The 25655-nt window shown below is 32.8% G+C and overlaps 3 protein-coding genes across 3 annotated transcripts; 2 read left to right on the top strand and 1 right to left on the bottom strand.

The window, feature by feature from the left end:
- The first annotated feature begins 9 nt into the window (after positions 1-9).
- Positions 10-3214, top strand: LOC134238955 (ectonucleotide pyrophosphatase/phosphodiesterase family member 5-like). Its single transcript, XM_062721076.1, has 4 exons — positions 10-1047; positions 1750-1932; positions 2382-2645; positions 2953-3214. The coding sequence occupies exons 1-4, from the start codon at positions 144-146 to the stop codon at positions 3135-3137; spliced, it is 1536 nt and encodes a 511-aa protein (XP_062577060.1). The 5' UTR covers positions 10-143; the 3' UTR covers positions 3138-3214.
- Positions 3215-6927: 3713 nt separating this feature from the next.
- Positions 6928-13258, bottom strand: LOC134238952 (beta-1,4-galactosyltransferase 4-like). The gene is made up of 6 exons (XM_062721067.1): positions 13004-13258; positions 11269-11684; positions 10190-10377; positions 8166-8288; positions 7592-7687; positions 6928-7389 (listed from the first exon to the last, which is right to left on the bottom strand). Exons 1-6 carry the CDS (start codon positions 13206-13208, stop codon positions 7245-7247), a joined length of 1173 nt encoding a protein of 390 aa, XP_062577051.1. The 5' UTR covers positions 13209-13258; the 3' UTR covers positions 6928-7244.
- A 1326-nt stretch (positions 13259-14584) lies between these two features.
- Positions 14585-23116, top strand: LOC134238987 (protein CMSS1-like). Its single transcript, XM_062721136.1, has 7 exons — positions 14585-14664; positions 14874-15004; positions 20859-20991; positions 21553-21721; positions 22030-22093; positions 22367-22454; positions 22941-23116. Exons 1-7 carry the CDS (start codon positions 14607-14609, stop codon positions 23111-23113), a joined length of 816 nt encoding a protein of 271 aa, XP_062577120.1. The 5' UTR covers positions 14585-14606; the 3' UTR covers positions 23114-23116.
- Positions 23117-25655: the final 2539 nt, after the last annotated feature.

Here is a 25655-nt window from a genome sequence, read left to right as displayed (position 1 = left end):
ATCTATTTTCCACAGTTTTCCACATTGCATTGTTTTTTTGTTCTGTGTAGGCAGACAAGAAGAAGGATATTCGACTGGAAGCATGGTTACATAATCAGAGGGAGCTCTGAATGTGATTCACGTATTTTAAGCAGGATATCTGGATGCTACACATAACATTAACAATCATGATGTTAACCTCACTAAGCAAAGCAATATTGCTCAGCTTTGTTATAAATTGTTTTGATATGTTTGACTTTGGGCATGCAAGACCAATACAAAAAGTCCCAAACTTGATTCTTATTTCTGTGGATGGGATGCGCTTTGATTATCTACAAAGCATCCGTAATGATCAGCTCCCAAGTTTTGCATATTTTAAAAATCATGGCTCATCTGTGAAGTACGTCAGAAATGTTTTTCCATCAGTTACATATCCAAACCACATGTCAATTATCAGCGGTTTATATCCTGAAAGCCATGGAGTAGTTCATAATGTTTTTGCAGATGAATTTCTAAATGATACATTCCATTACGATTATTTTTTCCAAAACTTTGATTCCCGCTGGTTTGACAATGGTGAAGACGTGATCTATGTGACAAACAAGAAAGGTAGTGGTACCAGAGATACTGGATCAGCTTTGTGGCCCACTGGATTGACAATAATCAAAGGGATCCAACCAAGAACCATAGGAAGAGCATTCTCTGGAAATATGTCCTTGTCTTACAGACAAAGAGTAGACTACATAATAGATTGGTTTACAGACGAAAAAAGACCTGTCAATCTTGGTTTGTTATATTTTGATGAGCCAGATGAAGCTGGACATAAATTTGGAGCAGAGAGTCCAGAGATCACAAAAGCAATCAAGAGAGTTGATGCAGCACTTGGGTATTTGATAAAGAGACTAAATGAGACCGACTTATTAAGGAGTACTAATATTATTCTGACTGCGGATCATGGGATGATTTCAACTGAAAAAGGATTAGTTAATATTGATACCTGCATTGACAGCAAATGGTACACCTCAAACCGTGACCATGATACTGTGCTTTTTATATATCCAAAAGAAGGCAAGTGTTTTAGGATTAAAATATTTACATTCCCAGGCTAAATATTCTAGGGAAGAAAAAAGAAAATTAATTGTGTACTTCATTGCATGTAAAAAATAATGATAATAATATTGTGAAATTATGAGTGCAAAATGAAATCCATATAAACATCCTCTTTTCTAGAAAAAAAGGTACAGATTTTGAAATTCTGAAATTGAAGTTGAGTCTAGAATGATTGAGTTTCAATTTTTATTTAAACAGTTTTAAACTTATAAGGGCATGTCTTTCAATTTTATTCTTCTAAGGAAGTATTGAGCTAGATTTTGTTGATATGACATTATCATTGTAAAGAATCTTTGAATTCAAATATATCTGACCTTGTATAATAAAGGGGTCCAAAGTTATAAGCTCTCAATGGAAATAACTGATTCTAATGAACTTCATGTCAAACTGGGCTTAGACTCATCCTACATGTTAAAGCCTCAGTTAAAAAAAGTCAGTTTGTATCCCTACACTCCCTATATACTTCAAGCGACAAAAAGTTGAAAGTATGTGTCCTGAAACCTCTAGCATGCTGAAGTAGACTGTAGCCTTTATTTGTTTATAAAACTTAACATAAAACTTGAACTTGATAGTATTAGAGGAAGTGGATTTAGGGGGGATGGGCATGCTCTTTCTTTGTTAATGACTTGTGTTTTAGAAGTGTATTTTGTTTATCTACAGGATTTCATGCTAAGATTTTGGATGGTCTACAGAGATGCAGTAATATCTATGTATACACAAAAGAAAGTGAACAGTTGAAAAATATGCATCTTCAAAATAATTACAGAGTACCCCCTATAGTACTGGAAGCCAAAGCTGGATATTATATTGTTACAAATCGAACCCCTAAAGATTACAATCCAAGTAAGTCTGAAAACAGTATTTACTGTAAATCACTTTTTATTCGCGAGAACTTTATTTTCGCGTGATTACGCGAGCCAGTTTTTGATTCTTGCGTATAATAGAATTCCTTAAGATTACATAGAGCAATGACCTAAATTCGTAAAAATTTTGTCTCGCTTATAAAGAGTCGATGACTATCTCGCGAAAATAAGGTGTCGCGAAAATTTAGTGATCTACAGAAATTTTGTCTCGCTTATAAAGAGTCAATGACTATCTCGCGAAAATAAGGTGTCGCGAAAATTTAGTGATCTACAGAAACTAAACAAAATTTAAATTGTCATGAGACATGCAGAATCCATTGGAAGAAAATGTGTAATTTAATAACCATTTGTTTAAATGATGAAGCATCTTGATTAATTAAATGATATATGTGAAAAGTGTCCTATGTTTAAGAATTTATGCTCTTTTAGAGGGTGGTCATGGATATGATCCTGAGAAAGTTCAAGAAATGCGGCCATTCTTTATGGCATCAGGTCCTTCATTCAAATCCAACTTTACACATATCAATCCTATTCATATTGTTGATATTTATCCCTTGATGTGTGAAATACTGAAGCTGAAACCAGCGCCCAACAACGGGTCACTGCATGAAATCAGGGAACTTCTGATCTCGCCTCCAGCGGAGCAACCCGCCAATTTTAAAGAGAAACTGTTTGAAACAACAGGAATAACATGTAAGACCCGTTCAGTCTGAAGCTTACAATTAAAAAGTTTTAATATCTGATATAAAATAAATGAATATTTACTAGGTATAGCTGTGGAATGTACAAAGAATTTTTTTGATTTTTCATTTTAATGAAGTAGCTCTGAACTCAATGGAGAGTCTTTATATACTTGTGCCCTCCATGTATTTCCAATAATGACCTGATTAATTCATTTTGTATGTTTAAATAATGATTAAAAAAATAACCTGAATGACGTAGGAGATTTTCTAAGCTTACTGCACTATAAATATTCAGTTTTCTTATTATTGTCTTTTAGTTTTTGTGATCATTGTTCTTTCCACTTTGGTGGGGGGCATCTACTGCATCGGAGCCATTCGCCAGAGTCGCATCACCGCTAGAAAGAGGAGAGTTTTTGGAAGAGTGACCTCCTCTCTTCGGGATTTTCCAGCGGCCAAAGCATTGCTACAATCTGATGAAGATGAAGGCAGCGATGATTTATAAAACAACATAAAGAGGAAGGTAGCGATGATTTATAAAACAACATAAAGAGGAAGGTAGTGATGATTTATAAGATGAAAGAAGGAGGAAGGTAGGCTAAGCAATGATTTATAAGATGAAATAAAGAGGAAGGTAGCAATGATTTATAAACCAAAATAAAGAAGAAGGTTGCAATGAGTTAGAGGACATCATAAAGAAGAAGACTGATGATTTATATGACACAATAAAGAGGAAGGCAGCAATAATTTATGAGACAAAATAAAATTGAAGTAATAATTTGATGATTGTGAGAATTGAACTTTTTTGCTCACCAAACATGTACATGTATATTGAATGTCAATGTGTAATGTAATTTGATATTATATGTCTTTATTTTGCTAGTATTATCCCTTAGAAATTAGACAATCGTGTTAGCATTATATATGGATGTAGCTGTTGTGTGATTTTTGTTTGATAATCAGATATAAATTTCACTCCTCTCCATCTGATATCTAGTAATAATTTGCTAATATGCATTGTTTATGACAGTATTAAACACCTGAACTTTTATTAGGTAGATGGGCACAGATGCTGGATTTTTATCTTCACTATTATGAGTGAAAGCTGTGTAATGTGAATATTAATAGCTACTTCATTACATTTCATTATACCCCTGCTCAGAAGCAGAAGTGTGCTGTATGTTTTACCATTGTGTTATTGTGTGTGTGTCCGTCTGTCCATAACAAATTAACATCAAGGGATTCATTTTTGTATGGATTAGATTTCAACTTCCTGTTTATCTGTGTGACTGTTTGTACCAAATTCACAAGTGGGGGAGATTACTACTGAGCCTTGGTTCACAACCTTATTTTTTTTTCAACTTGATTGTTGTATCAGCTTTACTGCCTTCCAATAACTGAACCCCACCCCCTTAAAAGACAGAATTATTAATGCACAGCAACTGCAGCAAATATTAAAAAGGACCTAGTATGCATGCATCCTACATTTATTAATAGGCCCCTGATAAAATTAGATAATAGTTTAAAAGTTTTAAGTATATATATAGCCACAGGGATTTTATTCTGAAATTCCAGAATATATTCAAAAATGAAATGATTTGTATATATATTTTTTTTATTTGTGATGGTTGTCTTTTTTTCATATTTTATTTTAATTAAGGTGATTTTATTATTCTTTTACAATGTTATATATATTTATGTGCAATATGGTGGGAGAGTATGTGTGAAGAACATGAAGATATTTAATTCTGGCATTATAATGTAATATATGTTAAAATGATGACCAATTTTGTGAAAAACATTAAACATTCCAACTTGATTTTAATTTTTAATGTGTTTTTATGCATCCAGTGATACAAACTACCAGACTTGCTTAGGATGCTAGATCTGCCCTCTATTTTGCAGATGAGTGAACAAGTAAAATTTTTAAAAGCAAGCCCTTGCTGGTGTTACTATTTTAATAACTGATATTGCATTCTAATAACTGTGCTTGTTTAATGGTGCATGGTGAAGTTTCGAATGTTGATCCCCACATTTCTTCATCAATTGAATATTTGATACAGGTCCTTAGGAAGCAATTTCAGGGGGGGGGGGGGGGGGGGGGGGGCTAAGCTATATATTTTCATTGGGGGACACTAAAAACTACCAAAATTTCCTTGAGAAGTCACAAAAATAAGTAAAGAAAATCATAAGACATTTCAACTGAGGAGGCAGAGCATACAGTAGCAATGTTTTCGGTAGTATACTATATATACCAGCAAAATTTTTTTGTAATAAACAGCAGCAACATGTGGTCAGTCAAAGACTCGTGTCTGCCACCCTGCAAGTGGTAGTCTCAACCTCAGTCAAAGGCCATTGCTGAATTAATTCGCTGTTCATTTGCGATGTAGTTTTCATTAATTTCATTGAAAATTAGAAATATGTCCATAGGACAGGAATGCCCCTCAAAGGGTAATGCAACATGAAAATTTGTATAACTGTATGAAATTTTATCAGAATATCTTGAATAGTGATGCAGTTTAATTGCTTACATTAGTATTTATCAGCATATAAAGTTTGACACTAATTTCTTTAAAGTGAGGCCAAGGTCAAAGGAAATGCCAAGGTCAAAAATGTTGATGCACTTGAAAAGCATATGAAGTTGAAAAAATATTGTGAATGGTTTATTTAAAACCGATTTGATAAAATTGAGATCAAGGTCAAATGAAGGTCAAAGTAAAAAAAATGATGATGCATATTGATGCTTACATCAATATGTATTTGCATATGAAATTTGACACTAATTTAGGAAAAGTGAAGTCAAGGTCAAAGGAAACATCAAGGTAAAAAATGTTGATGCAGTTGAATGAATATCTCTCATCAATTTGTATCAACACATGAAGTTTGATAAAAAATATCTTGAATAATTTCTTAAAAACTGACTTAAACACAATTTGATTAAAAGTGAGGTAAAGGTCAAATTAAAGGTAAAGGTCAAAATGTTGATGCAGTTGAATAGCTCTCATTAGTTTGTATTAGCATATGAAGTTTGACACTGATTTAGGAAAAGTGAGGTCAAGGCTAAAGGAAAGGTCAAGGTAAAAGGAAAGGTCAAAATGTTGATGCAGTTGAATAGCTCTCACCAGTATTTATCTGCTAATGAAGTTTGATAAAAATATCTTAGATGGTTTCTTAAAAACTTATCTAAACACTAATTTAAGAAAAGTGAGGATAAGGTCAAAAGAAAGGTTGAGGTCAAAATGTTGATCTAATTAAAAGGTCTCTGCAGTATGTATCAGCATATGAAGTTTGATAATACTATCTTAGATGGTACATGTATCTTTAAAACTGAGCAAAGCAACTATTTAAGAAAACTGAGGCCAAGATTTCAAAGGAAAGGTCAAGGTCAAAAATGGTGATGCAGTATAATAGCTCTCATCAGTATGTATTCACATGTGATGTTTGAGAATACCATCTTGAACGATATGTTTAAAACTGAGTTAAACACTAATTTAAGAAAAGTGAAGTCAAGGTCAAAGGAAAGGTAAAAAATGTTGATGCAGTTGCATAGCTCTCATCAATATCTATCAACATGTGAAGTTTGATGAAAATATCTTAATTGGATAGTTACTTTGAAACTGAGCTTTGAACTGAGCCAAACGCAAAGTGTGACGGAAGGACGGACATGACAAACACTATATGCCCCGACCATATTCAAGGAGGGGCATAACAAACGTTACCATATATTTCAAAAATGGTGATGTTGCCTGTTCATATGAAATACAGTCAAATCTTATGATCTCAGGTTCAATTTGACAAAATAAAAATGTGATATACCCAAGGATTTGACTGATATTTATGAATCTCGATCTTCTTTTCAAACCCGTTACATGTATCAGAATTCTCTATGTCTTTTGACGTTTAAAATTTCTTGAAGAATACACCTGGTTTAGTGAGGGAGACATGAAGCTTAAGATTTCGCCCATAAAAAAAATGCCGAGGGCAACTATCATGCAGTAACTGTATGGTGTTACACTACATGGAGTCATGGATCCATGTGAAATCACGAATCACACCATTTCCATTGCAGTTCAGAAAATAATTAGTTTGTGTTTTATTTTTGGTTTCCTGAAAATATATTTTCGATGAAATGTGGAAATAATGATTTAACAATATTCAAGCTCAAAAGACAGCTGAAACAGTACAAAAATCGGGAACGGAACAAACACGGACCTCTAACACATCAGAGTGGGATCAGGTGCGTGGAGGTGATTTGATAACTTTCCTTATATATGATCAACTAGTAGCTAGACTGGTGAACTTTGAAGAAATAACACTGGTTTATTCAAATTACCTTGTGGAATCGGTGATATTTTTTAATGAATTGCTATAGTTTTCAGAATCCGAGGCAATTTTGGTTCACTAGATTTAAAAAAAAAAAAATGTTTGTAAATTCCATCAAGAATTTGAAAGAAAACGTCAAACTTCTTGAAGAGGAGCCTTTGTGCAAAAATAGTTTTTATTTTAAAAAATCATCCTTAATAACAACCGTAATAAAAGTGTATCTGCTTGTGCTTTATCACTCCATATTTATTCTGAACGCATCGCTCATGTCGCATGGCTTTCCTCCATCCTAGCTCATTTTGGCCTCTGGTTTTCCGACATCAATTCTAATTTTGGTATAGTAAGTGTAAGCGTGAACTTTATTGAGCTTGTAGGGAACATTTCTAAGTCCATCTATCTTCATCCGGCTCTTCCATGTATTCAATACTTCAACTCTAAAACGGATCAAACATCGTAAGATAACTAGTAAATTCAATTTTCTTTGTTTAATTCCCACATAGATGAGATAGTGGAAAAGTTAAAAAAAAATTTTCAGGAGAATTTTAAGCTAAATTTTTACTTCATTAGCTCATGCATGTATTGTGTTAAGAGTTTAAGAGCAATGCAAGGATTGTACCGACTATAAAATGACATTACCTTTTTGACCATCGCTCCCGTTTCTTGTGGCGAATCATTGTGTATCTACCCAGTGTTGATGGAGGGCGAATAATTCGAAATTTGGAATGAATAATTCTAAAAGCAAAGAGTATCAATACAATAATTTGGAAATTAGAGTGTTTGTTCAGAGCGAGGATTTATTGTCTATTTAAAGAATGATGACATTTCATATGAAAAATTATTTTTAAGTGAATTAAGGTGGAATATCCCTCTGATAAGATAGGATAAGGATTCAAAATGTTTCATTACTATGATCAGGCACGTATAGCATCTATGGGCGGCACTTTAACTTTGTACCACATTAAAAATGTTCATTGAGGATGCCCCCTTTTTTGTTGGCGTACATGTACAATGTATAGTCAAATACATGTAAGGGTATGAAGAAAAAAACTGAAAGAAGCTCGCCCCCCCTCCACCCCCCAAAAAAAAAATGCCACGTCACTTACGAATCTATAACTTTTTTTAATATTGAATATTACTTTTACAAATAAATCCTTTAAACCCCCCCCCCCCCCCCCCCCCAAAAAAAAAGGAAGAAAAAGATTTTCAATACCTGTGATACATATCATCGTCCTCTCCTCCCCACCCCCAGAACATGTTGGAATATCCGTTAACTCGACGAAAGGTTTCTGGTCGGAATCCCAGGACGCCACCTACCAACCACCTGTACATCAGCCTTTATAAAAATCAAGATTCTGTCATTGTCTGGTAACAAATCAATTGATATATATAATCCATCGTCTCAAGCCACGGCCCGGAGTCCTCATACGCTAGTATCCAGAATGGGGGAAGGGTCGTACATTTTGGCTGTGGTTTGCGATGATGCTATAAACCCTGAGCAGGATTTTTTTCAGTGAAGTAGTTTATATATGTACAATAAGAACTTTTCTGAAACATGCAAAAACAAAAAAAAAACAAAAACAAAAAAAACACTTGACAAGACTCTAATGTTCTGAATCCAGAGCGTTAGCAAAGTAACCCAACCAGGAATTCAACATTTCAATTGAAAATATTTATACTCTAAAAAACAATGAAACTTCTATTCATTTGCTTGATTCAGAGTTTAATTACAAGCATTTACAATTTATAGATTAATTACTTTTTTTTTAATTAATCAAGTATTTAACTTTCCCAACCATCGGATTTTAAAACAGCCCTTGATATTTCACTCATGTGATTTTCTGTTTGCCTGCTTAATAAGTTAATTAAATAAATATCAGTGAAATTATATTTATAAGGATAAGGATTATAGAGAGGGTTACAAAAGCTATATATGCCTGCTATGTGGCAACGCACTTTGAAAAAATTACGCACTTTGAAAAAAAATTTCAAAGTGCGTTAAAATTGGGACAAAATCAACGCACTTTGAAAAAATTTTTCAAAGTGCGTTAAATTTGGGACCAACTCAACGCACTTTGAAAAAAATTTTCAAAGTGCGTTAAGAGTCTACATCAAAATATTTTACCATGGAGACACTAAGATTTTATTTGTTATTTATCTTTCAAAAAACTAAGCCTAACCCTAACCTCAAAAATGAATTGATTTACTCCCGTCGAAAAGAGGAGAAGACGGGTATAAGATCCCTCAGTCCAAATCTTTATCTTTCCAATACATAGGTGTCGGTAACAAACGGGGGAGGGGAGCAATAAACCTAAAAAGTGTACGCTGCATTTTCAATGCTTATACGATGTAAATATCTTTCCAAAAATAAGTGGGGGCTTAGCACCCCCCATCCCCTCCCGTGGCCCTTCGCCCAGTCTCGATGTCTATGATATACTCAAAACATTAAAATAATTATGTATTTACCTAACTGGTATAACGTTTGAATTTACACAGATCTGGAAAGGACAAATACTTAGTTAAGATTCTGAGAAGTTTCAAAAAAATCTGTAGGTCCGTTATTTTTATAGCATGGTATGGATCTTTACCTTAAAACAGATGAAAACTAGAAATTTTTAAGTACAGTAAAACGTTTGAAAGAGAAAGAACTTTCATAGTTTTAAACAATCAAATTGGCCCCTTTTTATTATGATAAATGCCAAGTTGCTTGAAGCTGTCCTCTGTTAATGCCCCCTATACACTATCAGAGACTAGAATAAAAAAAAAAAAAGAAGAAACGAATTAATGAACGTAAACAATCGTCACTCTCTTTTTTTCAAGACCCTTTAATTTTCCCTTTTATTTGATCAAAACCTTAAATATTTAAAAAAAAAACAAAAAAAAAACGTCAATATCTCAGGTCCCACAGTGACTTTATCATAAAAAAGTTATCAAACCAGGATCTGTTATTTATCATACCGATTATTTGAGGGAATATTGCTCAATCTTTACATTTTTTTCAAAGTGCGTTAATATGGTCGATATTAACGCACTTTGAAAAAAGAATATTTTTTTCAAAGTGCGTTAGCTTGGTCTCAAATTTTAACGCACTTTGAAAATTTTTTTCAAAGTGCGTAATTTTTCAAAGTGCGTTGTAACACTGCTACCTAATCCATTTATGTATTTATTGTATAATAAAATACTACAGTAGTATGTTCAAATTCAATATACATAAGATAATTGTGTAATTTTACTTACTTGTAACCATCTTCATCAATAGATACAGACAGGTGGCGTGGTTGGTCCCCACAGTCATAAATATTTCTATCATTCTCTGGAATAAGGTCAACATCATGGAAGAACACACAGTTAAAGTCAAACAGCTTCAAGGCTTCTAGAAATCCAGCATTCATAAGTCTTCCTTTATTAAACGTACCATTTCCTACCTAAAGCGTTTGTAAAAACGTATGTAAAATAAGGTCAGATACACGTACTTTTCTTACCCACAGAGCAAAATAAGGTCAAATAAACGCACCTTTCTTACCCACAGATCAAAATAAGGTCAGATAAACATAGCTTTCTTACCCACAGATCAAAATAAGGTCAGATAAACGTACCTTTCTTACCCAGAGAGCAAAATAAGGTCAGATAAACGTACCTTTTTTACCCACAGAGCAAAATAAGGTCAAATAAACGTGTACCTTTACTACCTACAGAGAGCAAAATGTGGTAAGGTAAACGTACCTTTCTTACCCATAGAGCAAAACAAGGTCAGATAAACGTACCTTTCCTACCGACAGAGCAAAACAAGGTCAGATAAACGTACCTTTCCTACCCACAGATCAAAACAAGGTCAGATAAACGTACCATTTCTACTCACTGATCAAAATAAGGTCAGATAAATATACCTTTCCTACCTACTGAGAGCAAAATAAGGTCAGATAAACGTACCTTTCTTACCCACAGATCAAAATAAGGTAAGATAAACGTACCTTTCCTACACACAGAGCAAAATAAGGTCAGATAAACATAGCTTTCTTACCCACAGATCAAAATAAGGTCAGATAAACGTACCTTTCTTACCCACAGAGCAAAACAAGGTCAGATAAACGTACCATTGCTTACCGGTACCTTCAGTGTATGTACAAACGTATGTTAAAAAATATCAGGATGTACCATTTCCTTCTTTCAATCATCTGATCCCACCCCTGGAATTTCCAGCAGTCCATGTAATTAAATTACAACCAGCTCCCTTCCCCTGGAAAACGAGGGAATGGTGAAGGGAACTGATTTTGATCAGAATGCAGATTATATCATTAAATGAACGTCACTTGTACCTGTTCAATAACAAATATCCTGAATTCTGTTTCTTGAGCAATCAATATAGGTATGAGATTCTTAATAAGAATGCACAAATGTTCCTCTCTATCTCGGAACGGAATGATTATGGCAACATGGCGATTTGAAAAGTATTTGGTTGGTTTCCAATGACCTCCGAATATAACATTTTCCCCAGCAAAGGATGTCACAGCAGAAGTGCAGTTGTCATTATCATAATGTATTCTATTATTCTTGGTATGGATGATTGTCCTTTTATTCGCCCTTCCTCCAACTGGAGAATTAACGTTTAGACATTCTGTATCGTTACAAATCCCAGGGTTGCAGGGTTTATTGGTTACTTGTTCATCGTGATTAGCCTGGGTGATGCATTCTACCAGCTTACAAGGCTGTAGGTCTAATGTTCTGTTGCCCTCTGAAATAAAGGACAAGGTATTGTATTGGTCGAATGTGGCCCCTTGTTTGATGTAAAAAAAAAAAATCATCAAGAAGATAAAATTTGACAGTTTGTAATGAGGAACTTAAAATGATGCTTATTTTAGAACCAGAAGTCTCTGTCGAGAATGTGACTCTACTGGTCTGTACTTATAACAAAGGAAGAGAAAAGTAGTAGTTGGGAATTAAAACTTTAAAATAGCAATAGATGGAATAATGATCCTAAATTAAATCTCTTTTGTGACAAGATTACAATAAGACTGTAGGAGTTGTTTTAAATTAAATTTTAGAGAATTTTCAATTTTAGTTACCATGACAACGTCATCAAAATAAAAAAAAACAATTATGTATCTCAGTGTTGTCAACACTTGCATGCCACATTATATCATAATCAAACTAAAACTGTACGAGAAGTAGCATTTTGAAAGTATTTCTAAGAAAGGATGACTGCACTTAACGCTGTGTTTTGGGTCTTTTTCTCTGGCATGACACTGAAGCTCTCCGGTCTGTCAAATGTTATTTAGGAGAGCTACAGTTCCGCAGCTAACATTCTTGTAACCTCTATTCCATAACCAAGAACCAATACTCATTTTGTGGCAAGGGTGACAACAGGTTTTTATTGATAAACTGCTGCATCATTCCAAAAGACATCCCAACTAGGGCCAAAAGGGGTCTTATTCTACCTTTTCCTTTGTAAGAATATGAATACGATATACTTAGATTTTCATTAAACTGTAAAACATACAAAGATTTCTGAGTCAATAATCAATATGCTTTCGTTGCTTTGTAAAATTTCTGTGAAAAACTACACATATCGAAAATTTGATTGTTGATTTTATTCATCATTTAGATTAAGGACATACGCAACGTACCTCACTTACTGATAATTTTTCAAGATATTCTTCATTTAAACTTACAATATCATTACATGTTCTTAGACAAAAAATCAGCATGCGTTACCATGGGTTTTGAAAAGATATCAAATTGTGAAAAATTTTGCATTATTCAAAGAAAAATACACAAAAATGACGAATCATAAATTTCAGATTATTTTTCATCAAAAATAGTTTAAGAAGAGGTGTACAAATCCATATATTTAGAAATTAAAAGTATTGCACAAAGGTCCTTCATTTAGTGGAACTCTTCAACTCCAGGGAATAGCACCATATATACTTTAACCAAAGTGTTTTAATTTCCTGTTTTCGAAATATCCGCTCAGAATATATTTACGAGAGAGAGAGAGAGAGAGAGAGAGAGAGAGAGAGAGAGAGAAAGAGCGAGAGAGAGAGATGTTCATACTTATCTCAAAAATCGACGGAGCTGGATAATGTTCCAAACTTTTATCAACTATCTGAGTTTCCCCTGATCTTTGCTGATAGCTGTGTATATGTGTTATGTAGCCTGGGGTATTTTTTGAAGTTTTCGCAAACCATAGGATAATAATTCCTTGTGCAGCGATCAACAGAAAAATTACAGAACGAAATGTCTTTTTATCAAATTCCATGACGTCCGATAAAATGCACAAAAAAATCAAGCACAATCACCGACATTGTCACAGTGTCCATTCAATTTCGGACACAAAACCCACTTGGCTTGCGACGTCCTCTAGTGAGGGAATGTTGCGACGGTGTGGAAATAGAATGGACACAAAACCCACTTGGCTTGCGACGATGAATCGCCGAATTTTCACAATAACTATTACATGTGCTTGTTCAGTAACAATTCACAATTAAGACACTCTGCTCACACTAGAATTATTCTCAAACATCGCTAAATAAATATTTCTAAACTTAAAGTCATTCCTGGAAAATTCATTTTTCCCCTTTTAATTTAACATTTTTAATCATAAGATTAACAGTGTCACTTTAATTTTCCGCTTTTGAGGATGATTGTCGTATAAAACACTTACTTATTGTTATCTTAAAAGCCTCTCTTTCCTGGTAAAGCTAGCATGTGCAGGAGAGTGAACACACTTGTATACTTGTGTTTATAATGAAATAAAAAATATAAAGGGTCAATTGGTTTTGGTTTATACAAAATGCTTTTGGGATTTCCGTTCTGGAGATAAGGCTACATGCATATAGTAATTCGTTTCTCATCAACGGTTTGGTCCACAGGGGACGCTTACTCCTCCTGGGCACCTGGTCCCACCTCCAGAATTTCCAGGGGACCCTTGTATGCCCTCTTCACTTATTTGTATTGTTAATGGATTTTTTTTTAATCGAACACTGTTCGTTTTCATCGCCTTTCTCATTTTGTCATTGCACGTAGTGTGTGAAAATACGAGGATTCTTTTCGGGAGAGATCCGGACCTCCTCCCCTTGGAATTTGCAGACGACACGTTCCTCAAATATATGTTTTGTATCTCTTGGTATTATATTAAAAATTATTCATATTTGTCATTTTCTTTTGATTTCTACATTGTTTTCAAAATGTTTTTAATTATAATAACACCAAAAATTGTGTTATAGGCTATTTAGAAGGTAACCCGTAAGGGTAATATAAGATATATGACCTTGTGGTATCTTAATTGGCCGAATGCCTGGTAAGGTACTCTAATTTTTTGTGAGGAAACTTGTTTAAGTACCTAGACTTCAATTATAAATTCCTAGGAAAAATTATATATTTTTGAGGAACGTGTCATCTGACCTTAAGTGTATGTATTAAACCAACTAAAAGTGACCCCCCCCCCCTCCCCCGCACGAAAACACGGATCTGTACGTATTATAAGTTTGACTTTAGCATAACACTGACCCTAACAACGCAGTCGTTATGGGTTAGGTTAAAATTGACAACAGTTGAGACAGACAGACAGGGCAAAAACAATATACCCCGGGATCGGGCATATGGCTATTTTGCTCGGGATCGATATTCGGAATATTTTGTATGACAACAAACAGGCATGGCTGATAATTTAGAAGATGAGTGGTGGGAAACTGACAATCGTGTTCAAAATAACAGTAAGTTCTTAGATGTCGATTTCAGTTTTATTTTTCCCAGAGGTTACAAAGTCAAGTTTTAATAATCCATTAACAGATTTTCGAAAACTACATTGAACAAGCACTTCCCTGATACTGTGATATAGTCGGATGTGTGTCAGTATGTATGATTAAATTCATCAAGTTAAGATTTTCTTAATAACAGGGTAATTGATACTTGAATTCTACAGAAATAGAAGAAAACAGTTCAGACGAAGGAGAACAGAAGAATACAGGTGAAGTCTCCAACAAGAGATCAGCTGAGGAGGAGGGGGAAGACCAGGGGAATAGAACTAAAAAGAAACAAAAACGCAAAAGAAAGGTGTATTTTATGTATATTTTTTAGATTTAAAACTAGAATGACTCTTGTAATTTTAAACATGCCTCTCTGATATGTCTTTTGATGTATTTTTTTTTTTGGTACAATCCCAATTTATAGACCCAGTGAAGTTGTTTGGAGTCCACAACAAAAATCTATACTATTCCTTATTCTGTTATTACTGTATAAGGATATAACAAGTTATATGTACCTTTACAATGAAGTAAAGTCATACGTTCATGCAACTTTTATAAAACAAAGTTTTTCTATATAGTCATTTGTAAAATTTAGACAATTTTTAGTTCGTATTGCCCCTTGGGTATACATATTATATGTATGTACAATGTAACTTAAAAAAAAAACCTATTAGAATTTTTCATCTGTTAAAACATTCTATAAACTATAGACTCATGGAGAAACGCAAGATGGCGCTCGTGAGGTAAGAGGTGTTTTTTCGGTGAGCGCGAGTTTGGAGATATTTAGTGAATTAATGACTATTGTGACTAAGGATTTCCTAACAGTGTGCTAAAATAACTTCAGAGGAACCTTTACACTGTGAAAAAAATATTTGAAACGATCTATCTGTGTTTTTAAGAAAGGAGATTCTACACAGTCGTGAGTTCTGCTTACTACGATCTTTAAACACCTCGATTTGTTCATGCTGTTTTCCCTTGTGAAAGACTTTGTTTACGCTACCTCCAAATAAAAACAAAGACATGCCTGGTACTAAGAAAGGGTCAGAAAAAAGTAAATCTGGGACTGAAAGAAATGAAACGGTTGAAACAACAGATGACTTGACAATAGGGTCATTAAAAGCTGATTTACTTGAAATTAAAGAATGTTTGAAACAAACGGTCAAAACGTGCGATTTAGAATCAATGGTGACTAATATAGTGAAAGGACTTCTGAAGATTCATGAAGCAAATGCAGAAAAAAGAGAAACGCTGTTAAATAAAAGAATCGATAACCTGACAAAAGACGTCGATAGATTAACAATGGAAAACGAAACTCTAAAAGAAAAACTGTCCGAAACTAACAAAAACAATAGAGAACTGAAAAAGGAAATGGATCAGCTGAACGATCTTGCTACTTTTGCCACAGTGAAAGCTAACTATAATGAGCAATACAGCAGAAAAAACAATATTAAAATTTACGGAGTTCAGGAAACAGAAGATGAGGATATTATAGAGGTCGTGAAATCTGTATTGAAGGAGAAAGGGGATGTAGAGGTTAACGAATGTGACATTGTGGCATGTCACAGGATACCTGGATCCAAGGGTAAAGCACCAAAACCAATTCTCATGAAAATGACAAATAACGACAAAAAGGCCCATATAATGCGAAAGCGGTCAAAAGTGAAGGCGGCCCCCGGTAACATTCGACTAGGCGATGACGTTACCAAGGAGAACGGCGAGTTGATCGCGCGCCTGTTGGACTGTGAGGGTGTTTCATCGGCATGGTACTTCAATGGATCGGTTTACGCAGAGGTGAAGAAAAAACGAGTTCTTGATGACATTGCACACAAGGTAAATAAGTTCCGGGACTAAAATATCCGTCCTTACCTCAACTGATTTTAGTGCTGTAAAATGTATTTCCGGTGTCATATGCGTTGATTTTTGACATTCCAAACAGTGACTCACTATATCACGGTAGTCAACTTGTATTTTCGTGGAACTTTTTTTTACTGTTGAAAATCATTATCTGATTTATTTTACTGCTTTTCTCTTCTTTGCTCTATCTTCTTTTCTTTTCTGAATCTCTACATATTTAAATCATGAGTTCACCTCCATCGTTCCGTTGGGTATCTAACAGTTTTTGCACAATTATTATACCAAATGGTTAAAATTCTATCCGTAAATTGCCAAGGTTTAGGTGATATTGCAAAACGCAAGGATGTTTTTAATTATTTAAGATCGTTGAAATATAATATTTATTGCTTGCAAGATACACACTTCTCCTGTGATATAGAAAATGAAGTAAGAAATTTGTGGGGATACCAGTGCTTTTTTAGTTCATATTCTACAAAATCCAAGGGAGTCGCAATTCTTATTAATAATAACTTTGATTTTAAACCCATTGCAGAAAAGGGCGATGTTGATGGAATCTATATTTTACTCAGGGCCATGAAGTATTGTTATGCACTATTTATGGTCCTAATAATGACACATCACTCTTCTATGAAAGCATTCAAAATCACATTGATGATATGCATTGTAGTCATATTATCTGGTGTGGTGATTTTAATCTAGTTATAAACCCAGACTTAGATTATTACAATTATAAATCGATTAATAATCCAAAGGCAAGAGACAAGATTTTGGAAATAATAGAAAATTTTTCTTATATTGACCCTTTTCGACAATTACACGAAAATGTTCGTAGATACTCTTGGAGAAGAAAAACTCCATTGAAACAAAGTCGTTTAGATTTCTTTTTAATATCTGAGTCACTCTTGTCAGGGTTAGAAAAATGCACTATAGAATCTAGCTACAGATCAGATCACTCCATAATATCACTGTCTATTGCTTTTAATGATTTTAAGAAAGGAAGGGGTTTATGGAAGTTTAATAATTCTTTACTTTATGATGAAAATTATTTGGAATGCATTAAAAATGTTATCTTAGATGTTAAAAAACAGTATGCAACTCCAGTATACAATATGGATAACATAAATAATATCCTAGATTCAGATATTTCCTTCACTATAAATGATCAATTATTTCTTGAAACCCTGCTCTTTGAAATAAGGGGTAAAACTATATCCTATGCAACTTACATAAAAAAGAAAAAGGAAAATAAGGAGAAAGAATTGATAGAAAATATCAGGATATTGGAAGAAAATGTCTGTGAAAATAATATTGATGAGTTATTAAGTAATAAGCAAGAATTAGAAAATATTCGAAAACATAAGCTACAGGGTTCATATATCAGAAGTAGAGCAAAATGGGTAGAGGAAGGTGAAAAACCATCAAATTACTTTTGTTCATTAGAATCAAGAAACTTTACTTGTAAGATCATACCAAGATTAGAAGATGATAATGGAACTGCTATTTATGACCAAACAGAAATTTCAAGAGAAGCAAAATGTTTTTATGAACAGTTATATAAAAAAAGTACAGATACTATAAATACTGATATATTCAAAGAGTTAAGAAATAAAGAAATTCCTAAGCTTTCATACAAAGAATCAGAATCTATAGAAGGCGAAATTACTATGGAAGAAGCCTCTTCTACACTTTACAAAATGAAATCAAATAAATCCCCTGGCTCAGATGGTTTCTCTGCAGAATTCTTCAAGATGTTTTGGAAATATATTGGGTTTTTTGTAGTTAGATCTATTAATTATGGATATAAGCATAACAGTCTATCTATTACACAAAAACATGGTATCATTACTTTGTTACCAAAAGGTGATAAACCTAGACAATTCTTAAAGAATTGGCGACCTATTACTTTACTAAATACAGTATATAAAATTGCATCTGGATCCATTGCAAACAGAGTGAAATGCTATTTAGATAAAATAATTAATGAAGATCAAACAGGCTTTATCTCCAATAGATTTATAGGAGAAAACACCAGGTTAATTTATGATATAATGCATTACACTGAGGAAGAAAATATACCTGGATTATTACTACTTATTGACTTTGAAAAAGCTTTTGATACACTTTCATGGAACTTTATACAAGGCGCACTTAACTTTTTTAACTTTGGACCCTCAATCAAGAAGTGGGTATCCCTTTTTAATACAGATATTACATCTGCAATAAACCAAGGTGGTAACCTTTCTGATAGAATTAACATTCAGAGGGGCTGTAGGCAAGGCGATCCTTTGTCACCATATATATTCATTATATGTGCAGAAATTTTAGCAATCCAAATTAGATTAAATAAAAATATTAAAGGTATTTCTATAAACAATACTGAAAAAAAGATTTCTCAGTTAGCGGATGATACATCAATTATTCTTGATGGTAGTAAAACGTCACTCACAGAAACACTGCAAACACTTAAGACATTTTCAGAAATGTCGGGATTACATATTAATTATTCCAAAACTCACATAGTGTGGATAGGCTCAAAAAAGTTTAGTGACGAAATTTTGCTTCCAAATTACAAACTTAACTGGGGAACTACCAGATTTACTCTTCTTGGAATACATTTTGATGTAGAATTGGATAAAATACTACCATTAAATTATGAACCAAAACTGGTACATATTAAATCAATACTTAAACAATGGGAGAAAAGGTATTTAACTCCCATAGGGAAAATTACTGTTATTAAAACATTAGTTCTACCATTACTAAATCATATTTTAATGTCCATCCCAAATCCTTCTGAATTGTTCTGTAAGGAATTGGAAAAAATGTTCTTTTCATTTATATGGAATAATTCAACCCATAGGGTTAAGAAAGAAGTAATTGTAAAAAAAATATGAAGAGGGGGGTTTAAAAATGTTAAATCTGACATCTTTTATAGCCTCCATGAAATTATTTTGGATAAGACATCTAATTTTTACAAATAGAGGGTTGGAAAACCTCATTCCTAAATTTAATTTGAACAAATTTATAAGTTGTGGAATTGAATATACTTCAACTTTTTTAAAAACATTAAAAAATAAATTTTGGATAGATGTTTTTAAGTCCTGGATAATGTTACAAAATCTTGAGAAAAAGTTTGATGTTGCTGGTGACTCACCACTATTTTACAATCCACATTTGCATATTGGCGGAAAACCATTTTATAATAAACAAATGTTTGAGAGCAACATTAGACAAATTAATGATATCATTAATGAAGATGGTTCACTATTTTCTTATGAGCAGTTCTGTAACACCTATCCAAATATAAAGATTAATTTCTTAGAATTCAGTAGTATTAATCATGCTATAAAGGATTGGATGAAAAACTCCGGTCAGGAAAAAACAATAAAAAAGCTCACTAATCCCATGATTATGTCTAATATCTACACAGTAACGAAATGTAGAAAATCTAAATGCTATTATGAAATCCTTATTCAAAATTCTTCTGTCACAGCAGGTAAAACTTATTGGAGTGAGCTTTTAGAAGTTGGAACTCAGGAATGGAAAAAAATTCACATGATACCCTTTAGGGTAACAAAAGATTGTAAACTACAATGGTTCCAATATAGGATTTTAAACAAAATCCTAGCAACAAATTCATTTTTATTCAAAATAAAAAAAAATGACTGTAAATTATGCAGTTTTTGTCATACTGAGGATGAAACAATAGAACACCTTTTATGGGAATGTGATAATACACAATTTTTTCTTGAAGAATTTGTACATTTGTTTGAAGAAAAAACTGGTTTAATGATAAATGTTACTAAGAAATCTTTTATTTTAGGATTTATTGAGGAAAATACTGATATTCAAAATGTTATTATACTTTGGCTTAAATACTATATTTATACTGCCAGGTGCACAAAGAAACATATTAATTTACAAAATGCAATATCACAAATGAAATTTCATTATGAAACACAGAAAATTATCTCTTATAAGAATGGTAAAAAGGAAAAGTTTGATACCCAGTGGAACAGATGGAATCTGCTATTCTCTTAACTTGAATCTTTACACACTCTCTTTCTCTTCTCTCTCTCTCTCTGCTCTCCCCTCTATCTTTCTCTCTATTGTTTCTATCTTTCTTAAAATAAAAAACACATCATTCTGTTTCTTTTGAAATATGTATATAATGCTGTATGTTGTGTGAATAAAAAAAAAAAAAAAAAAAAAAAAAAAAAACTATAGACTCATGAAAAAAGAAAAGAGAGAGAACAAAGTGTAGTAGTCAAATGATTCAAAATCTTAAATTTTTCTTAACTTTACAGAAGATAACTACAGAATTAAAAGAGAAAGGAAAATCATCCAGAGCGAGTCCTACTGATGTCATTGACCTACTTTCTAAACACTTTGAGGGAAAACTTTCTCCCGTGGAGTTGGATGAAATAAAGCTTGATCCAGGTGATTTTTACCTAAAGTCAGAATATGTTATTTTCTCTCCTCAGCATCCCAGTGAAGATTGTAGAAGCAAATTAATTCCCATTCTTGACCAAATTTGCATAGATGATGCATCAATGAATGTACAATGTATTCTACCAGATGTATTATGCATACTTTTTGGACTTATATTATCCAAATGCATACTGCACATAACTAATGGATCTTATAAAACAATTATGATTTATCTGTTAACACCAGTCTATGTATTACATCATTGTAAGCTATATAATCTTTTATTATGTTCATTTAAGTCAAATGGTGCATCTAGATTTCATAATTTTGTACTTGATGGATACCTGCTGTAACATAATTGATCCTGATAGGGAAATAACTATGCCGAAATGTTGATTTGAATGCAGAAAATTAATTTGATTAAATATTTGGAGTTAACCAGTAATTTAATAGGTTTAAGAGGCATTCAGCATTCAAATGTTTATATCGATTCATTTTTTACAACACTCTGGCTATTTATAGATAGATACTTGTAAATAATAATGCTGTATTGCTGTTTGATTGTTGCAGACAGTGATTTTTATGTCAGCAGTGAATCTGACCACACCCCTAGCTCCTACCTGAGAACTATACTCCCTAAATGGAAGAAGCTGGTCAAGTCTAGTGGTGACCTCAAACCTGGCTCTCCATTGGTCCTCATTATAACATCCTCTGCCATCCGAGCAGTTCAGCTCAACAGGTACGCAACCTTCAGCTTATCTGGATCGTTAATCAACAGTTAATAGATAGCAAAAAGTAGAAGTACCTTTGATTCATCATTCAAATAACTTATTGAGAGTGAGAATGTATTTCTTTCAAAGTAATGAATGTGATTTCCCCCAATTTTAAAAAAAAATGTTTGTAGAAAACAGTAAAAGTGTACTGCCCATACTTATTCATAATTTTACTAATTTATGACTTATTTTTGAACTTAATACTGACTGGATGAAATAAGTTTTGAGAGTCAGTATACATACTGAATAATACATTTGTGGACTCTTATTTTAGGGATATAACAGATTTCAAAACAGAAGAGTGCAAATGTGCGAAACTGTTTGCAAAACACTTCAAAGTAAGAAATGTTTCAGACTATATATTTTTACAGGGTATAAAGTATTCATGGCATTTTAATATAGGAATAACTTCCATTCTGTAATATCCCCTACCAGCAATTTCTTTTTCCCTATCATATTCTAGTTCTCGCATATCTTTATGAAAAATACACTTCAAAGTGTATCTTGTACTTCACCACTAACTGAATAAGGACTAGAAGTATTAAAATACGGATTATTTTAGACATGAACACAATCAATTAATTCTTTTAATTTTATCTTGTTTGTTGTAGATAGAAGAACAACAGAAATATCTGTCTAAGAATGTTTGTCACATAGGACTGGGTACACCAAACAGAATCTGCAGCCTCATCAAAAATGGTATTAAACATAGTACTGTATTTCTCCTTAATGTCACTGTAATTACTTGTATTGAAGGAGGAACAATGTACAAATACTACTGGTAAACAAATTTTATCTATAAACTTAAGATGAAAATACAAAAATATTCTCTTTTTGGCAAAGGTTCACTCCACCTTGAGATGAAGTAAAATTTTTAGGGTCTTTGTTGTCTATCAGGTTCATTACATTTGGACAGTGTAAAGAGTGTAGTGTTAGACTGGAATTCTCTATGTCTGTGTTATATTTCAGGTTCATTACATTTGGACAGTGTAAAGAGTGTAGTATTAGACTGGAATTCTTTATGTCTGTTTTATATTTCAGGTTCGTTACACTTGGACAGTGTAAAGAGTGTAGTGTTGGACTGTAATTCTCTCTGTCTGTTTTATATTTCAGGTTCGTTACACTTGGACAGTGTAAAGAGTGTAGTGTTGGACTGGAATTCTCTATGTCTGTGTTATATTTCAGGTTCATTACACCTGGACAGTGTAAAGAGTGTAGTGTTGGACTGGAACTGGAGAGACAAGAAATTCAAACGAATGGCAGACATTATAGATCTCCGGATAGACTTAATGGTTTTACTGCAGACTTTTATCATTCCCCATATCCATGCCAACAAATGTAAAATAGGCATTCTCTGATTAAAGTCATTATTCGTTATTTGTGTCTTTTGCATAATCAGCTGTACGAGGAACACATCTAATGAAGGATCAAGGTCCCTGGCAGAAAAAAGTTTAAGTTCCGTGTGAGAACTATACCTCTCAGGTGGAGGCAAATTAAGCATGGTTGATACTTGACACCAAATATTGCTCTTACACAAAAATTGTGTCATGATCTGACATAACCTTATTTTGATAAAGTTCAAGGTCACTGTCAGATAAAGCATAAACTTTGCGTCCAGTGCATTTTCTAATGAATAAATATAGGAAGTTGAAGCTGTGAAGTAATTAGTCAGCTATAGATATATTTTTTTTAACTTGATTCATTTTTACAACTTCAAGGAGTGATAAAATCATTTTAGGACCATCATTTCTTTATAGAGAAACAGTGGATGTAAATATTTTATTCAAAGATTAATCAATACCAGAGAACATCTTTTTTTTAACCAAACACAGTTTCAAAAGTTCAATGTTGCATTTAGAAAATTGTAGATTGTCACTTGTAAAAATTGCAATAGGGTATAATTTTTGAGCTGGCTTACAGTACCTTTAGTTTAAAATATTCAAATTTATTTTTGCATTTTTTTCTCAAATATGTGTTATGCCAATAAGTATTGAATCAGTTCCTTAACAGGGTGTGTGAGAACTTTTAAATATGGAAGTCAAGTGGGATAACCGTGAATTGCTATTAATACACAGAATAAACAAGGCACTAATCCTTCTGACCAATCAGATAACAGCATTTAGACAAACCCATGAGAAAATATATAAAACACGTGGTTATTAAGTTTTTTGCTTAAAAGATTTTTTTAGAACAAACTTTTTGTAAACTTAAAGCCCATTTGGGAATAAAATAATATTTATGACAATTCTACCGTGAACAAACACGATAAAGCATAAACGTTTTAAGTGGGATACAAAATCTGTTACTAGGAGGTAGCAAAAACTTACGTTAAAAATTTGATATAAATACGGAAAATTTTCAGTTTTTATAGCCTGACATAAAAATTTTATCGAAAAGATATCAGTCTTTATTTTTTGAGTGTTTTTTTTTTAACAAAATGTTTTTTTTTAATAAAACGCATTCATGTATATTTACATTTTCTCCACTTTATAAGCCTTTCCCTACACCCATTTAAGTCTGCATAGCTTAGTATTCGGCGCTCATGAAACCCGTGTTAATTTAAAACTGAATGTGTATAGTCCATACGATAAACACTTGTGTGGGTTGATCTATACACATGGAATTTAAGCATTATCGATGAAAATCGGACGGATAATCAAAATTACATTTACTAACATATAATATATTCTGGTAAATGTTATAATTGAACTTGATAGGAACTTAATGGTGCGATCTTTACCTGCGTACTAAACGATTACATTTTATCATACATTATTTTTTCTTTACCGAAATAAAAATGTCAAGGTTGTTCACGGTAAAAATGTGGGGAATACTTTATTCTTCAAAAATTTTCATCTTACTTCTACAGATTTTTTGTTGAAAAAATCTTTTTGAGAAAAAAAACAAAAGCACGTGTTATCTTTTTTGTTCTTTTAAAATATGTTTTGGGGTGTATAAAAATACTGTTGTCTGACTGGTCAGAAAAATAATTACGTTTACTTGATGTCCATTTATAGCAACTTTCGGTTATCGTTCTTGACTTCCATATTTAGAAATCGTCCAGACCTGTTAAAGTACAGGAAGAAAAAAAGATTGGGTGAGTGGTCCTAAAACACAAAAGAAAAACAAATATATGTATATTGAAACTGCTTTATTTGCACCTAAATATAATATGTAAATCACATTAAAACTTTTTCAATGATTGAAAGTAAAAGTGATAGTACTTAACCCCCTCAAAAAAGGAGATAAAAACCTCTCAACAGACATGCACTGAAAACAATGATAAACAGTTGAGGAACAAAATATTCAGTTTATTCACTTCAGCCACAGTTTAACCTTGTCAATGTGGAGACCTGTCTCCCTGAGCAAATCATCTAAATAAAGTGTCTAGAATATGCTAAAATGCACCTCTTGTAATTGGTTTCTCTTACCCATAAATTTGGTCCAGACGATGAAGTGTCTAAATTATTTGTGTCGAATGTTGTATCTACAAATTCTTCACATGTAATTTTCATAAAAAATTTCAGATTCATACACATAAAATTCATAAGAAAGTGATAATTTTTAATCAGAATACAGTTTACAAAAACTTCATAATTTGTACAATAAGCTTAGCTGGAATCGACTAGCATGTTTGGGAACACATTTGAAGTGGAGAAGCCTGTGAACTACATGGCTCACTTGATATCTATGTATACATGTATACTGAAAAACAGAACATGCCCTGCATGACTGGTTGAATAAAATTTACTATTCTAGATTTATTTGGTTTTATTTAGCTTTTAGTTGTGTTCACTTATTTTGAACCTACACTTAATTTCTGTATTCGATGGTTAATAAAACAATACAGTGAGTAATGCAGCAAACTAAAACACATAAATGAAAGTGAAATGAATTATT

The sequence above is a fragment of the Saccostrea cucullata genome, unplaced genomic scaffold (genome assembly GCF_032062105.1).
Source record: "Saccostrea cucullata isolate Sc308-1 unplaced genomic scaffold, CSIRO_AGI_Scuc_v1 ctg658, whole genome shotgun sequence".
Classification (NCBI taxonomy): Eukaryota; Metazoa; Mollusca; class Bivalvia; order Ostreida; family Ostreidae; genus Saccostrea; species Saccostrea cuccullata.
Note: the sequence above shows the minus strand (reverse complement) of the source record. Positions and strands in the feature narration are given on the sequence as shown.